Genomic DNA, 18,202 nt, shown 5'->3' on the forward strand with positions numbered 1-18,202 from the left:
CATGCTGGCACCTCCAACAGAAAGGAATTATAAATTAATGTCTCCATGGAGTGGGGTTAGTTACACCTTTTTAGCCATGGACCATTTCATTTTGTGGATATTAGAAGACTAAAAATTGACATATATAATCCTTGACTTCCATACAGTCATTGAAGTGAAACGGGTTTTTTTTCCACATGGACATTATAGGAGAAAAGGCCTTCTCCTCCTTCCCAGGAAAGCTATTCTTGTTGCAGGAAGCAGCTGAACCAAGAACTCTGAGATACCCAAACATGACTTCACAAAGCAAGATAATCAGACGTGCGTTTTAGAGTTGGCTGGGGGGAGAAACAGTGTTAGGTTACCCCTGCAACTGAAATTTGTGTGAACAATAAGAAAAGGCATACCTAACTGAATAACTCCTGTAGAAGCTCCTAGTACTGTTTTGTGTGAACGCAGCCTTTATTTTATATTGCCACTGTAGTCATCAATGGCATATGACATTATTTCCATTATAATAGCAGGAGTCTAAGCACTGCCTTGCCCACAATTCCTCTGTCCTCCACTAGGTGCACTGTTCTTTGAATATTTTATAGCACTGTGACCTTCTACAGAAATAACCTCTTATGTTATCCACACGGCATACAACCAAAAAATAAAATGAGAAACAGGCAGACACAGGAATAAGAACGCCCTTCCAAAACAGGAGGAATAGCTAAGGAAATGCTACCTTGATCTGCAATACATCAAGTGGAATCGTCTCCCCTCTAAGTATGGACAATGTGGCATCAGTGATACATCTGAGGGAAAAGCCAGAGGAGCACATAATTAGGCAGGAGATAACATGGTTTATATGCAGAGCATCCACGGCGCAATCCCACACAGCTCCAGTTAAAAGGATTTTAAATAGCAGAGTTGGGAAAGACCTCTGCCCAACGACCTTAGAGAGTCGTTGCCAGTCAGAGTTTATAGTATTGAGCTACATGAAATACTGGTAGAGGAAACACTGGCTTGCCTTGGTATAAGGCAGCCTTCCTCAACTTGCTGCAATCCAGATGTGCTGGACTCCAACTCTCATCATTCCCAGCCAGCATGGCCAATAGCCATGGGACAAGATGGTGCCCCCCTCCACTCCACCTACAGAAGTTCACAAGGCTGGCAGTAGAATCATACTTCCACACTGGTGATGGGACAGCATCTTCCATCTCATCTGAAGGTAGCAGGCTAGGCTAGGCTAGGCTAGGGGCTGCAGGGCAGGCTGCATGAAACACACAAGTCTGTCCTCCAACAGAGGGGGAATAGCCACTGGGCTGCCACTACTCCTCCACACCATCGAGCTTCTGCCGCCCAAGGTGACTGTCTCACTCTGCCTAATGGTAGGGCTGGCCCTGGATATAAGGCATCTTCACCTAGTAATATGCACAGAACAGTAATACTGGCATCTAAAAATTAGAGCTCTACTTGGATTTCTAACCCACCCTGACCTCACAGCCGGGCAGGTGACAAGACTTCAATACAGGTTATGTTACAATGAAATAGAGAACCTCCTGCTTATTCCCAACCACAATTGTATGCTTTGTTTTGTGGACCATGTGAAGATTTGTTGGGTCAGGGTATGGGAGACTAAGGTTCAACTGCCTGCTCTACCACAAAGCTCACCAGATGGTTCCAAGTAGCACAGTAAGGGTCTCCAGACATGAGACCCTTATTGTGCTACCCTTCGAGCCAACTTCCAGCTGCACTGCCATAGGCCAAATTGATCAGGATACATGAAAGGGGGCACATGAATTCTAACTGAAACCACATTTTCACCTATCCTGCCCTTCCCCCAAGAGAATGCAAGTATGCATTTTTTAAAAATCCAACTGCATCTTAAATGCAAGATGAAATGCATTACTAAAACTCATTAACTCTGGCTTTAGAGAATGGCCAAATTAGAGGGGTTGGGGGGAGGATCCAGCGTAACAAGACAACGAAGACACTTGCGAAATCTGAGGTGTGGTACATCATCTTTCCATCATCTCTCCCTGCCCCCGCCCCCCACAGCACTAGTGGATGTATTTTTCCTCCCACATAAAGGTCTGTCTGTTCACTCTTGCTCATAGTAACTAATTATTATTTATTATTTTGTTATCTAATTAGCATTCTGTTCGACAGAAACTTTGCTGGCATCCTTTGCACATAATTTTCTCCAAGGAAACCAGCACATCATCCTTCATTGGCAGCTTAGAGAGATGGCCAGTGGTCTTGTCATGAACAAGCTTATACTGAACAGCTTGACACCACAAATCTCCACAGGTAAGTCAGCAATGCTGATTTTAATGAAATCACTCCAGGCCAGACCAGCACTGAGTGAGAGCCAGTGTGGTGGGATCAGAGCAGGGGTAGGCAACCTGGTGCCCTCCAGTATTTTGGACCACAACTCCCATAATGCCTGCCCATTACCCATATTGGCTTGGGCTTATGGAATTTGTAGTCCAAAACATCTGGAGGGTGCCAGGCTCGTCTACCCCTGGATTCAAGCATAGGTCTTAGACTGAGGGACTCGGGTTCAAAATCCACTCAGCAATGATGCTTAATGGGTGACCTGAAGCCAGTCACTCTCTCAGACCTACCTACCTTACAGAGGTGCTGTGAAGACAACCTAGGAAAGTCTCATTATGCTGCCCTGAACACCCTTGCAGGAAGGGCAGAATACAAATGTGATATTAAATATAAAATTAGACACTTTTACTCAAAGGTCCATAACATACCCCAAAGTATCTAAAATGGAACAAACATTTTAAAAGATAAAATCACAGCCCTTCTTCCCACAATATACACCAATTTCTACCTCCCCATCATTCTACCCTTTTTAACATGCTCAGTCAGGTCCTCATAATAAACACAAATGCAAACTTACTGGACTTGGTTTACACTCCCAGAATAAAGAGTGTGACTTAAAGTGCTGGTCTTTCCAAGGGGAATGAATCCAATAGGAATCTTACTGAAAACTGCCTGGGAACAGTACAAAACAAATTGACATCAGCATCAGCTGAATTCAGCTCCCTTTTTGCAGAGCGCAGCTGTGCCTGATATCACTCCCCCACACCCCACTCCTTGGCTTGAAGCAGTCAGGCACTTCCTGAAAGAGAAGCAATAATAAATAATGACTTGGAACATCAGCCTCTCTGGACAACCCTCCAAGTGCCAACTGGCGACAAAGCAGCCTTCTGTACTCATTAGGCACATTGTTACACACACAGAGGTTGGCACACACTCTCTAAGCAATGTATGGAGTCCATCAGCAACCTGCCATCTACTAAAAGACTGAAGGTGGCATCCGAAACACGGCTGCACTCCGGTCTCATTTCATTTGCAAGCAGAGCTCACTTGAGACGGAAATAAATAATTCAGAGTGACTTTCCCCAAAGGAGGAGAACATTTAGAAGCACCCTGGCAATCAAGCGCATGGATATTATTACGTATCAATTAAATAGCCCTTTTTAAACATAAAGATTTACACATTTATCTTTATCTCTGCAAAATGGGGGAACAGAAGTGGTTTGCTAATTGGGCCACACAATGAGTCATAGCTTGGACAGGATTTGAAAGTTCAAATGCAGCTCTGTGTTTTCTGGACATACTGGCTGTTGTAAAATTGTTGGCTGGAAGTTACTGTTTATGTCGTTCTCTTGATCTGGGCATGGTAAGAGCCATGTTGCTGGAATACGCGCGCACACGCAATCATAAGCTCTGCTTCTTGATGCGTGTCAGCAAATCAGTGGTAATCAGTATACACCCTGGCTCTCTGCAGAGTACTGCAGCTTGCAGCACCATGACTCAGCAAATCCAATTAATTTTCTGTAGCTTTCCCTCACTTCTTGCTTATAACGTCTCTTTTATTATGCTCTCTAGACCCAGTCCCCTTCCTCATCTCATGTTCTGGCTTCTGTCCCTTTACAGATGGGCTGGTGTCACATGAACATATAAACGTACTGATTTTATGTACAGGATTGACAAGTCTGGCAAGAGGAGTTACCTACGTATACCAAGGTTATAGGACTGGTACATGCCAGGCCATTTTGGTAGGGACTTGCATCTATAGAATGATAACATGAAATATATTTTCAGAATATAAATGGAGATCAGCCATTGCTTCTCTATCCCAAAATGCATTGCCAGGTGTAATCTGACACCTGCAACACCTACCAGTGACTAATTCATTCAGTCTACAAATCTCCATTGCAGGACTGCAGACTCACGCCCAAAACATCTGGCCTAATTTTGAGACTTTGTTACTTCTTCCCCCATCCCTTGCTTTTTGTTCCACCTAGCCTGATGAAGAGATCTGGAGAAGTTGAACGCTTGCACTTTGGGGGAATTTTGACTGGTCTCATAATAGTATTGCCCAACTATGGATTTTGAATTTTTTTTTTCCTCATAGGCTAGCATGGCTATCTTTGTTTTTAAAGAATATTTGGAGTTATTGTAAACTACAGTTGGATGTACCATTCTACTGCACAAAGCAAAAGAGAAAAAAGACAGAACATCCAAAAGAAACAGTTTGTCATGGGACTCATTAATCCTACTTCATCAACCACTGGCCCTTAGCAGACATAAAAGTGCATGGAGGAAGCTTCTTAACAAGTGGCAACACACCTCCCTCAATACTCATAAGTAGTCCAGAAGTTGCATGGAAACTAAAGGGCAGGGCCAAGAGATGGCACACCTTCCAGGAAAGTGGGGAGAAGATAAAGGGCAATGTGCACATGTCCCCATACAAAAGGCATATTCCAGCTATAAAACCAAACACAAAGGACACAAGGGATGAAGAATGTGTAAAGCTGCTGGTTCACCTGCATGCATTCTCAGAGCCTAGCAGCATGGCTGGCTCCAGAGACCACTAAATAGGGCAGATGCTGGGGCCCCACAGCTGGCAAGGAGTCCACTGAGGTGGTCTGTTGACCGCAGTAAGCCCCTTCTTCATTAACACAGGGAGTAGAAGCAGAACTGAAAAGCCCAAAGTACAAATCACTGTAGCACTGATCCATTGCTTGTTCACCAAAGGAATTGTTTCACTGCAGGCCTGGGGTGCGGTGGGGGGAAAGAGATGGGAGGAGCGTATAATGTCTTCCATTAAGCAGCAAAGCGGTCACCGCATATTATTCCTTTTGCCCAGTTTCCTTTCAACTGTAGAGATTTGAAGGCTTAAAATTTTTCAGATAGAAATGTAATTCTTTACACTGATGTTGAAATATAATTTTGTCTCTCCATAAGCAGGCGAAGTAGTTCTGTACAGCAGGCACAATTCAACTTGCTATCAGCGTCCCCAGATCTTCGACTGAATCATAGAATAGTAGGGTTGGAAGGGGCCTATAAGACTGTCGAGTCCAACCCCCGTCATTACCCTGAATCATTACATTGCCTTTTTTTTGGTCAGGTTCTGATAAGACATGCTGGAATACAGTTCTAGTAACAAGCAGCCCCATAACTTTGATGTAACACATCCCCTGCCAGTGCATATATTTCACCCAAAGATTGCTTCAAAAGAGAACACAAACGCAGCCATAATGGGCTCCATTTTATGTTTATATGAATATGCATGTATGTGTGTGTGGTGGGGAGGGGGGTTGGAAAATTGACAGAATTGGACAAACACATATAAACCCCTGGCCTTCTGAAAGTTTTGTATTTAGAATCCCCTGTTATGCTTACACAGAACTTCTCAGAAAAAATGTTAGGAAGCCATTTCCCAAGAAAAAGGCCTAGTTCTCAATGAGGTAGTCAACTGTATCAGGTCATATGGCAGGTGGGGGCTTACGTGAATGAATGTTCCTCCAGATAAACAAATCCCCTGCACACAGAAAACTAGCATTTTAGGGAGAAGGTTTCTAGCCTGGTATTCCCCCTGACATGCTACATTCCTGTGTGGAGGGGACTGGTTTTGTATGGAGAAGCACTGAATCGCCATCTGCAGACTAGACACTGGTATACCACCTCATGGGCCAAAGACAGACAGGTGAAACTGCAAGAACTGAGCAGGGCTTAAAAAGTCACCTCATGCATAATAATAGTGAAGATTACAGGATGCCTAGGATTTTGCAATTAAGAAGGCAATAGAAAAAAAAAAAACCTTACCTCATCTGCCCTTCGGAGAAGTCCAGTTATGACCTAAAACAACCAGAACACGTTAGCTTGCATTGGCACATTATCTTTGCATAAACTGAGCTAGAAATTGCCTTATTTTCCAAAGCAAAAGGGTGGCACACTACGAAGCCTTGATGTAGCCTACAATTCTTTCTCCAGTTACCTCTACCAAATGAAAATCTGGTTTCAAATCGCTTAGTGGGAATCACACTGGGAAGTATAAGATCCAGTTATTAGAAAAAGCTTCTGGGATGGGACCAGAGGGGGGAAAAAACCATCCGATCATGAATCCCTCCCCCATACCACATTTTATTCTCTTTCTAAGAGTGAGGGCCCGCCCAGCGACCTGAAGATCGGGGCGGGGGGCGGCTGCTGACCCTTCTCCAGAAAAGGACCTTTCATCAAGTTATTGAAACAAACATATGAAACCACTACAGCTGATCCCCTACAAACAGGGGTTCACAACCTGCACCTCCCCCAGACCTTTCCTGCACTCTCCGGTGGGTACCCTGACCCCACAACCACCATCAGTCCCCCCCACCTGCCCTGTCCTGCCCCCCCACTCTCTCTCCAAGAGATCCTCATACAGATTATTCTTTCCCCACCACTGCTCACAGCGAAGAAAGAGCAATCTGTATCAGGAACACTGGCTGTGTATTGTGTCTACATGTGTGCGTATGCATATCCCCCCTCACACACACACACACATCCCAAGCCAACATCACAGGCAGCCCTCATCCTCAGCTAGCCTACATGTGGGACCAAACCTGGAAATGGCATCAGGACTCCACACAAACCATAATAAATTTGCTTTTCAGATGAGGTGCAGCTTTACAGATTGTTCGCTCTCTCATAAAACAGGCCCTGAGGCTTTCCAGGAACTAAATTAATAGGCAGAACCTGTAACCCAGGGAAAAGGGCAGGGTACGAAGGGGCAAAAAGGCAGGCAAACAGCCAAGAATGTGTGCATGCACCCAGGCAAAGGCTGGAGCCCTGAAGCTAAGAATGGGGAACAGGTGGCCTTCCAGATGCTGCCGGACTACAACTCCCTTTAGCCCCAGCCAGCATGGCCAGTGATGATGGGAGCCGGAGTCCACAAGGATCTGGAGGGCCACAGACTTCCCTGCCCCACCACCTCAAGTGGAGCCACCTGAGAAGCCAGGTATTGTCTTTCCACAAGAGGCCTCCCCACGAAGCTGGACATAAAACTCAGTTGTCTGACCCTACAAATGCAAACTCTGGAGCAGGTACAGACTGACCTGGTTCAGGTTTAATGCTAAACTATGGTTTTGTGTTAAGTAAACAAGCCTCAGGCTCGTCAGCTCCCCACCACCCCCACCCCAGACCGGAAGCATTTGTTTCCATTTTCAATTAACTGCAGTTTAGTGTTACATCTGAGCGCTAAACTGTTTTTAATCTTAGCTATGGATTAGGGAAACAAGCGAACTCCATAAATCAGTTTGTCCCATTCAGACATAATGCTAAATAGCAGTTACTTAATAACAGAAGCGAAAGCTTCCAGTCTTCTCTCAACCACACAGGAGGAAAGAGGAGTGGGAGCTCACAAGCCAAAGCCTTGTTCATGTAATGCTAAACCACAGTTTGTTTGTCTTTCATCCAAACAAAGCCAAGGTTTGGTAAATGTTAGCTGTGGTTTCTTTGAAACAAGGCAATCTGAAAGGTGGGGGGTGAGCATATGAGCCTAAGGATGTAGCTCATTCACATTACGCTAAACTATGGTTTAGCATAATATCTGAAACTGGCCATTGTGTGTTTGAGCCCCCCCCCCCCCCCATTTTAGGGAAACTTGAGTCTATACTCACTAATTTGTATCTTATTTATTGTACAGTTCCTCTTCCCAGTTGCAAAATGGCCATCATTCATCAAGAACTACATACACAGCACAAGTTGCCTTTGAAAGCAAATGCTCTGGAGCAAGAACAAAAAAGTAATTTTGGAACACACATTCTGAAACATTTTCAGGCAGAGAAGTACCTTCTGCTACTATCATACAGCAGAGGAAATATGATGATGCAAGACAGACCACAGCATCAGGGAAATGTTGGCAGACACAAGCAGCAAGAGGGGTTTGTACAGCGTTAAAAAAAATCCACCAATAGTAGCCAAGTGACAATAATCACCAAACTGTAGTCTGGCTTCAGCGCCTACATCTTGTATACTCAAAATGACTGCACCTTTTGGGGCTGAGATAATCTGAGGGGGAGGTGTTCTCAGGTAAACAACTCACAAAGTATCCCTGAAAAATGTCTTTAAAATTTCTATATTCAGCCTCCATTTCTCTGCTTCTAATACGTATAAGGTGCCAGCGAGGGGGGAGGGGAAGGGAGATAGGGAACATAAAACATTAAAAACAAACATTAAAAACTCTTACAGTACCTCTTGTAGAGTTCCATCCCCTCCTGCAATAATGATCATGTCTGTGTGTTCCATCAGCTCCAGCAACTTCTTTGCTTGCCCTTCATAATCTGTCTGAGATAGAAAAAGGGTGCAGAAATGTATTGTGTTTTTAACACTGCCTGCCCAAAGGAAAACTTGGTATACTTGTTTTAGCTCCATATGAAACACAGCAGTGCTTATCATCTTATTTATTTTTAAAATGTGTATTTTAAATACACATTTAAAGCAACTTAAAGCAACCGCCCTTAAAGCAACATCCTCCAGGGTGCTTACAGCACATAACACAAAGAAATTCCTGCAGTATATTTTTACACTCAATTAAGATAAATATAGTCCATACTATTTTCACATTAGAAGTACTTAACCCGACCACCTTGTTGGCCAAAACAACAACAACAACAACAACAAAAGATGAAAAGTTGTAGATGGTTGAGTCTTTTCAAATGGATAGTTTTTGAAAACCCTGCATTGCCATTCCACCAAGACTTGCTGCAGCTGCTAGCTTATTAATGAAAGCAAACAGTGCCACCTATTGAACTAACCACACTACATCCTAAAGCACCAGAGAGATTTGCAACCATCTCCCATCCAAGGTCTGAGAAGCAGCATCCCGCTTAACTTCTGAATGCTTATTTCATAACATAAGCTCCTTGGATTGATGCAATATTTTTGCAAACTAATGGGAAGGATCCATAGCTCACTGGTAGAACACAGGCTTTTCACACAAGAAGATACTCTGTAAAGTACCATGTGCACTGATGGCGCTATATAAATGAATCACCATCACCACCATCTCCTGTTAAAGGATTTTGGGTACCAGGGCTGGGGAGGAAGCCCTTGCTTGAGACCCTGGAGAGCTGCTACCTGTCAGAGTAGACAACACTGGGCAAGATGGACCAGTAACTTGACTCAACATAAAGGTAGCTTCATATGTTCATTGCTGAACTTCCCAGAAAAAGAGAGATCCTGTCTACCCAGGAAGGGCTCGTTAGCCCAGTCTATGTGGGACATCACATTTCCCTCCTGCCTACCAATGGAGAAAGGTCAGACTTTATCGCTAGTGCACAAGGCAAGGCAAGTTGAACAACCAAAACAATATAATCTCAAAACTGTTTAATCCATCCAAGTTTTCTCTTTCTCTCTGCCATTTAATGTTCCCATCAGCGATGCTAAGTATTCTCCTATCCAAAGGGCCATTAAAGTGTAGAAAGCTGCTCTTAATCAATATCAAGTGATCTGTGGCAATTTTATGAGCTCTTGTGCATCAAAATTTATCTTTCGTAGCCAGTCACCAACCCCTTCCTTGCCTACATACATCAAATACTCTGAAATGCTCTGTTGTGTCGTTCACAAAGATGCATCTCATATTTTCCATCACCCTTGTTCAACAAACTGAAAGCCACAGAAACAACTCTAAAAGATTGAATAATAAGAAAAATAATACCCCTCCACTTGAGCATTTACACTCTTCCTTTTTCGTTTCACCCCTAGCAACAGGTAGATTCTGACCAATATGTACTGGAAGGGAGAAATAGTTACTAGGAGGAGAAAGCACAAGTCCATTCTCAGTCTTTACCTTCACCACAGTCACATCCAAGCCAGACAAGTGGAGAATTGGGGCTGCATTCTTTTCAAACAGATTCCTGGCTTTGCTAGAAAGTAAAAGGTGACAGATCAATTTATGCCGGTTGCTTTATAAAACATCCCTCAGTGTTAAAAAACAAAGTCACATTCATACTAAAAATAAGCGGTTCAGCACATACCTGGCAAATTCTAGCAGCCGAGGGAAACAAATCAAACCTATTGCCTAGGGGGAACAGTCTTACTTTATCAGTATAAACGTGGCTCTGTGACTGGCATTAGTTTTTGTATGCAGAATGAGTAATCAGTATACAATTCTCAGTGGTAAGGTATCTGTGTAGCAATGAAGTCCATCTGCCACATGAGTGAAGCAAATGAGTGGGAGTGAGGGGGTGGAAGGAGAAACGCTGGGACCCAGGGGACTGGGTCAGACAATTTATGTATTTTATTACATTACAGCCTTATCTCACCCTTCCCCAGAGGCTCACAGGGCAGCATACATGGTTCTTCCCAACCTTCTGAGGGGGAAATGCAATTAACACATCTAGTTTTTTCCAGTGTAAGTAGCAGCCCAGGGGTCGTGGGAGGAACAGAACTGGGCACGCAGCTTGCAGGAAGTGCCCTGGCTTGGTCCCTGAGCGGGAGGCGATGGGGAAGTTGGACACAGGCTCAGGGACTGACCAAGTCCCACGGAGTTAACCCTTTATTCCACGCTGTGATCCTGATCACAAACAACCCTCCAGAGCTATCAATCCCAGGCAGTAAGCTACCCTGAGTACTGCAGTCCTGATCCAGATTGGCCCCACCCCACCAGCAGCTATTTAAATTTTAAAAAAATGCCTATTAACTGCTTTCATTCAATTCACATCATGTCTTGTTTGGCCCTTAACTGAATGAACACTCTTTGACCCTCCAGAAACAGCTACATGTAGAAGCACTCTTAAACAAGACCGGCCCACAAAGGGCCCCAGCAGGGCAGGAACAATCAATAGGAGGAAACCATGCTTGGATGTGGCTAAATTTACTCCCCCTCAAGAAACCTACATCACAAAATTTTTCCTGCAAGCTCTTGCATTGGGCTCACCTGAGAACAATATTGTGATGTACAGATGCACGCTACAGATTGTACTCTATGAGGAAGCAGAAAGAAAAACTGGAATAAAAGGGGGAAATTGCTTTTAGAATCATAGAATAGTAGGGTTGGAAAGGGCCTACAAGACCATCGAGTCCAACCCCCTGCTCAATGCAGGAATCCAAGTCAGAGCATCCCTGACAGATGGCTGTCCACCCTCGTCTTGAATGCATCCAACATGGGAGAGCCCACTACCTCCCTAAGTAAGGGAGGTATTTACCCCAATAGCAAACCAAATAGAAAGAATAATAAAGCCACACCCTTAGATGTGATGTTTTACAGCCCTATTATAAACAATGCCCGGAGTTAAGATCAAACTGAGTTCAACAAGGCTTACTTCCAGAACAGTATATCCTAGTTAGTGCAATATTCACTTGTTAGGCAATTCAAGATGTTAGGTTTTATTGAATACCCTCCATTTCTTAGGCAATCCCATATATATTCTATTTATTACATAACATCTATATCCCTCCTTTCCACCAAGTTCCTCAATGTGGCTTATATGATTCTCCCCACCCCAGCCCCCATTTCAACTTCACAACAACCCCATAGGGGGAAGGTTACCCCTCCCCTGTGGGATAGATAGGAAGTGGCCCATGTAGCTTCCTGGCTGTGTCTCCCGGCCCTAATCCACTATTCTAAACATTATACCATTTTTCTATTGTAACTTTAGAAACTTTACAGGTTTTCTCCCAAAACATACCCCAAATAAGCCCTAAAGCAAATTATGTATTATCACTCAACTAATGAGGTATGGAATACTAGCCCTTGGTTGATAGGATGCAAATTCTACATTTAAGGAGAAATATTACTTGATTATTCAGTAACATTAAAAAAAAAACTTAATCTGACCTTGTTTTGGTAATGCTCTCGTGTATTTTTATGCCTGTTACTGAATTTATTATATTATATTTATTATAACATTTATTATGTTACTGCATAATAAATAACCATACTATTAATTATAAATTATTCTGCAAAAATAATTTATAGCACCCAGGGAATACAAAACAAGATTTTAAATAAGGGACATTTTTCAAAGATTTGTAGTTTGTAAGGCTTATATCCTATCAAAAATATGTTTTCAGTTAGGCTAAGTACACAGTTGTATAAACTAGTCAAATGCCCATCATGAGTGTGGAACCTGTAGATCGCAGAGATTTCGGTGCACACAGAGACACATTTCCCTACATGGAGTCTTTATCAGAGGAGGCTGAGCCGTCAATTGTCAGGGGGCATTTTCATGTTTATCACAACTTTGTCGCTAGGTGCACTGCTTTCCTTGTCCCATAAGAATGAATGGCTGTCATCCATTAACATGGGAGAAGAAAAAGCATGCACTCAGGGACACCATGGGGGTGAGCAGTGTGGGTTAAAGCTCACCCTGCCCTTGGTGATCCCACAGCCTGGAGTGAGATGGTTCAGTCCATTCTATCACCTTGGTTTGCTGCACATATAGGCCATGCCTGCAGGCTCGGGGCTCACATGATAGGATACACCTCCGTACAACAACAGTTTTCTGCACTTAGGCGACTTCCACACTAGGCATTTAGTGTGGAATCACCATGTCTCATTCACTCATATTTTATGGGACGTCCACATGGAGTCGTCACACATTTCTAATTCTTCTATGTTTTCCTAATGCGTCTTCTATATTTTTTCTTACTGCAAAAAGTCTGATTTTGAGAAGGATGGGTGCATAGTGTAATTTCCACAGCTGTAGATGCTCTTAATGTTACTCTTCTGTCTCTTTAAAGAGGCATGGTTTTGACATGGGCAGTGACATATCAGGCAGGTGAACAGCTTGGCACACATTCACTATAATCTTTGCAGTGGGCACAGTCTTATACAGTCATTATTTTTTTTCAATCAACCTTTTAATTATTGCTATAATTAAATATAGCACTAATTTTTGGCTATAATCACACACACACACACACACACACAGAGGGAGAGAGGGAAAGCAGCACAACAGCAAAGCAGCAAGAAGGCTCTAGATCCACCATGGATGCTGTCAGTCTTAAGGTAAAATGTGTAAGAAAGATAGAAAGACTAACCACAGAGTATTAAAAATACATATTTTTAAGCTAAACATTTCAGCTTCTGCCCTCATCAGTAGCTGTGCAGTTAACAGCACAACTACTGATGAGGGCGGAAGCCGAAATGTTTAGCTTAAAAAAAAAGTATTTTAATACTGTTGTTTGTCTTTCTTAGATATATAAGCAAAATACTGCTTAAATGAGAGGGTGTTATACTGCTATTACAACATAATGCTAATTTAAAAGAAGAAAAACCTTTCCACTCACCGCCATTTTAGTAATAAATAAATAAATAAATAAATAAATAAAATACTCCTTAAATGAAAGTGTTGTAGCATGAACACTAATTATTATTTTTAAAAGACTTACCAATCACCACCACTTTTTCCTAACTAAACACTTTTAATTCAAAACGAATGTTAAATACTTTGTTGTTTTAACATTTCATGGCAATCATGTTTAAATGAGTAAGCGCTTAGTGCTCACGGAATGATTTGAGGGGAAGGGGGGAATTGCTCTTCTTCAAATGGCCACTCTGGCGAACTGCACCTTTCTCTTGCACACCCAAACCAGCTGTGTCACACCCACTGGCATAGATGCAATGGGATGAACAGAGACGGTGCAACATTCCCGATAGTAGCTTAGAGCTGAAGAGCAATGATTATTTATTTGTTTGTTTCATTTATGTCCCACCTTTCCTCCAAGGAGCCCAAGGCAGCTGACCTAGTCCTCCTCCTCTCCATTTTATTCTCAGAACAACCCTGTGAAGAAGGTTAGGCTGAGAGTCAGTTACTGGCCCAAAGACACCCAGTGAGCTTCATGGCCAACTGGGTCCCAGTCCAACACTCAAACCACTACTCCACACTGGTTCTCAGTGTGGCTCTCATTTAGAAATGCTAGAAGCCACCCATCTGAAAGCAGCCTTAGAAAACTGGCACAGTAATGGGGCTAGGCTAGAACCCCTGGCATGCTGGTTTACTATAGAATGATGGAAGATTATATCAAAACCACTTAGAGATTTTATTAAATTAAGTGGTATATAAGTATTACAAACAAACAAACAGAAGTCCTGCTCAGATGTAATTTCCAGGATATGAAGCCTATTAGGAGGAGGCGCATTCATAGACAGAAGATCCTATTTACTTCAAGACAATATTTCAACTAAATCTTTGACCTTCAAACAGCTTCTGCATAAGTTGGCCATTTGCTATCACTAAAGCAGAAGCACATTCGGAAGAGAGAAGGACAAAGAAGCTTTAGGGGCATTGAGACAGCATGGCCAACAGCTCAGTACCTCCATTTGGGTGGACTTTATAATTCAACAGTATTGAGAATAAATATGGATGACCCTAATGTGGGGATTTATGCTATTAAATGTAATGAGTGCCCATGTTAATTATGGTTTCTTATCTATAATGCAAACAGGTTTGTGGAAGATAGGGAGTAAGACTTTGATTCACACAAATGACTACCCACACAAACAAAGATATAAAGAAACAGGGCCAGGGGGCTGGGAAAAGAAATATCACAGAGAATCTTACCCTTTACAAGCTGCAGGGTTGAGAAATACTGTTGCTTTCTTTATCTGCATGCTGGAAGGAATAATCTGGTTGCCAAATACCTAACCACGAAGAGAAAGTGGGGGTGTCCTGTTATAAAATAATCACATTTCTTCTGTTTTTGGCACTGAAACATGGCCCTGACACCTCTATGTTATTTTGGTAGTTCCTGGGCACCTCCTTGCCCCACACAGAGGAACTGGCTTAGTGAGGAGAAACAGAGATTGTTTCACTTTGACCCCTCCCAGCTAGCAGCTACCAAAGGCCACCTTGATATTTTAAGGTCTGCAAGATGCCTAATATGGACTTCTGTTAAACATTATGGCTGCAAATCTAAAAGCTGCAGGCAGACTGACGTTTTGCACAGGGAACTGCAAAGCACTGGGTACATGCTGTTAGCTCTATTGCGGACAATGCACACCTTATACTTCCATGACATGCTCTACTGTGATCTATCTGCCTCACTTTGATGGAAGCTGAGTAATAAGGATAAGTCCTGGGGAAAATATAACTAACAACAGTAATCAATGAATTTATTCTCAAAGCTTTTGGTGGTGAGGTATAAAACAAGGCAGTTGAAACAACTGTATTAATACAAGAGCTTTGTAGCTTTTCAAAGCAACAGTTCATAGCAATTATCAACATAACTGAGATTACTAGAGCAGAGAATGTTAAAAGTGTTAGAAAAAAATTGAGCATTAAATTCTACTTATTTTACTGCAATGGGAAAGAGAAGGCAGAAGATATGTGAGAGACAGTGATTCATGGGGGCAAAGGACAGAGGAAATCAGACTGACATGTTATCTGAAGAACAGATGGGAAAAACCAGTGGTTAATTTTATTACTTTTGCATTCTTGAGGGAAATCAGGGAAAATGACTGTCTGCATTTATAATTCTCTGGTCTGTTACAGCTGTTAGAAATATCTAATTATTTACTTGGTAGGGGGAGTGATATATTTGCCTGCGCTGAACAAACAACCTGTCTCTTCTACAGATTTTAGTTTTGGCAGACTCTCTTTGTGGAGGCTTTGCTCTCATGCATTAAAGAGGATAAAGGGAAACACACATCAAAAACCTTCGTAATCATATACTAGCCCTTAACTGGGGGGGGAGGGAGTGGAGTAGGAACCTTGTAAAACAATTTTAAGACATACTTATTTCCTGTTTGACCATTCCTTCGTTCTCTTTACACCCCACACCACATCCCCCATAACACAAAATGCCCCAGAGTATTGAAAGCAATAACTGTTACTGAATATCCCATAAACCTATTTTACATTAGTTTGATGACTGTCACTGTCAGCTGAATGTATGAGATGGATTGGCTGAAAAGCACAGGATTTGAAGTGATGACATTCACTTGATGACAAGTGAAAAAATATGTCTGTGCTGTTGTATCTGCAATGGCACCATTGAAGTGTTTGTCACTTGACTGCAACATCAAGTGATGGCTTACATGTATGAACTAGGCCTTTGTTTCTCCTCATGCTTAAAACTCTGCATCCTGATAAAGTCAATAAAAGCCAAGTTGGGCAGTGTTACCTAGTGGTTGAAGGGAAGCCAACCCTCAAAGAGTATTTTAAATTCTGCATTTTGCCAAAATGGACACTCTAATCTATTTAAATAGATGCTTTTATTTAGTTCAAATGGATCAGATTTCAGGCAGAATCTTAAATATTTTACTTCCCAGCTGTTTCTCTACAAACCTGAGTTTTTTGTATTTGCATACTAACTGAGTTCCACAGATAACTATGTTTAGTATTGATAGCCTAGTAAATATCACTTTCTCACTGTCCATTAAGAAGTCCTCCTTCTGGGCCAACAAACATTTCTGGGAATTTTTCACCACTGTCAAAGATAAGGTTATCAAAAGTTTACAATATCACCAGGCTTTTAGAACAGGTATAATAAATTTTGTGGCCACAGGTACTAGGAATCAAATGGGAGCTCACCCCATAACAGGGTCAAAAGGATGTGTGAAAATTCACAGTGAGCAGGAAAAAATACAGATTATAATAAAATCAATCTGTCCCCCCACCGCCCAGCTTCCTTGAAACTCTTTCCCTCCTTTTGTAAAAGTACCAGAGTACCAGGTCCAATCAGAATGAAAAAGCTACACCTTAATTGCTCTCCACTCTGTCAGTTGAAGCAATGGGATTTCAATCTCCAGAGTTGTCAGTCTACCACCTCTGGCCCATACATTTACCTAACAGAAGCAATACAGATAATTAAGTTTCTAGAACTGTCATACTGAATAATAAAAAAAATCCACCTTCATGATGCTCCTGAATAATTTGTGATGGCACTAAATTGGAGGTATAATTAGGTGCAAAGCACAGGCTCTGCAGGAAGGAGAAAATACCTTGTGGTATTTGAGCAAAAGAATACAAACAGCCCCTTTGTCAGGCTAGTCACGTAGATGAGTCCTGCTGGGAGAATCTCCAGAATCCTGCACAAGTGAGATAAGGAGGGGATTTTAATCTAATTTGATCTTGTTAAATAGTATTACCTGGGCTTCTTGGCATGCAGCTCTCCTTAGCAGGTTATCACTATCGGGAGGGGAAAAAAAGAAACAAAAAGAATGGGCGTTAGACAACATAAGTTTCGGAAAGAGAGATAGATGGATGCATACATTAAAAATATCTGCTAGTATTGTTTTGGCACACAATATATAGACCAAACTTTTCAAAGGGACTACTTGTCAGGAACACAGACTGTTTAAAAGTCATAATGTTGAGACCACATTAGCTTTCATTATTTCTTTACCTATGCCTTCATTACTAAGAACTAGATGCCACATGTAATGAAATTACATGATTAAATAATGTCTCATCCACAGAACTGTGGCCATACATTGTATAAATATATGGGATGGGTTCAAACGATCAGTGGGGAAAGGAAGCCACCATGGTTTCTTTTCCCCACCCTGCATCTGCTACTCGCACACATGCCAATTCCCTAATAACCCTCACCACAGGGCAGGTTGTCATGTCATCCAAACTCGGTGAGGTGCACAGCGGGGGTGGCTCCCGAATCACCCCACAACCTATGGCTAGTTGTAGGGGTTGTGGGGTGGTTTGGAAGCCACCCCTGCTACAAACCTCCCAAGGTTTGGATGACACAGCAGCCCATGCCACTGCAAGGTTCATTAGGGAAATGGCAGGTGCATGAGCGTCCAAACCCAGTCATAGCAAGTAACTGAAAACTTTACCTCTGGCCTCACTTGTGAGTGATATAATGCAATTGCCCAGCTGGCCAGCAAATATTGTCCAAGTATTATTATACACATCCATTTATCCATCCACACACACATGCACTATGCCACTCTAGCCACCACACTTTGTGGTTGGGCATCTGAGCCTGT

The 18,202-nt window shown here is 42.4% G+C and overlaps 1 protein-coding gene across 4 annotated transcripts in view; it reads right to left on the reverse strand.

Annotated features, from left to right (window-relative positions):
* Positions 1-18,202, reverse strand: part of AGK (acylglycerol kinase) — a 55,711-nt gene that overhangs the window by 20,101 nt on the left and 17,408 nt on the right. For all 4 annotated transcript variants that reach the window (XM_084809477.1, XM_084809478.1, XM_084809480.1 and 1 more), the window contains 7 exons: positions 17,348-17,387; positions 14,820-14,899; positions 10,103-10,178; positions 8,506-8,598; positions 6,100-6,132; positions 2,882-2,976; positions 710-779 (listed from right to left, as the gene is read on the reverse strand). In XM_084809477.1, the coding sequence (XP_084665603.1) occupies positions 710-779; positions 2,882-2,976; positions 6,100-6,132; positions 8,506-8,598; positions 10,103-10,178; positions 14,820-14,899; positions 17,348-17,387 (487 nt within the window). The remainder of the gene's footprint in view (positions 1-709; positions 780-2,881; positions 2,977-6,099; positions 6,133-8,505; positions 8,599-10,102; positions 10,179-14,819; positions 14,900-17,347; positions 17,388-18,202) is intronic.

Source organism: Heloderma suspectum, chromosome 7, assembly GCF_057233095.1.
Source record: "Heloderma suspectum isolate Gila_16-S chromosome 7, 16-S_ref, whole genome shotgun sequence".
NCBI classification, from domain to species: Eukaryota; Metazoa; Chordata; class Lepidosauria; order Squamata; family Helodermatidae; genus Heloderma; species Heloderma suspectum.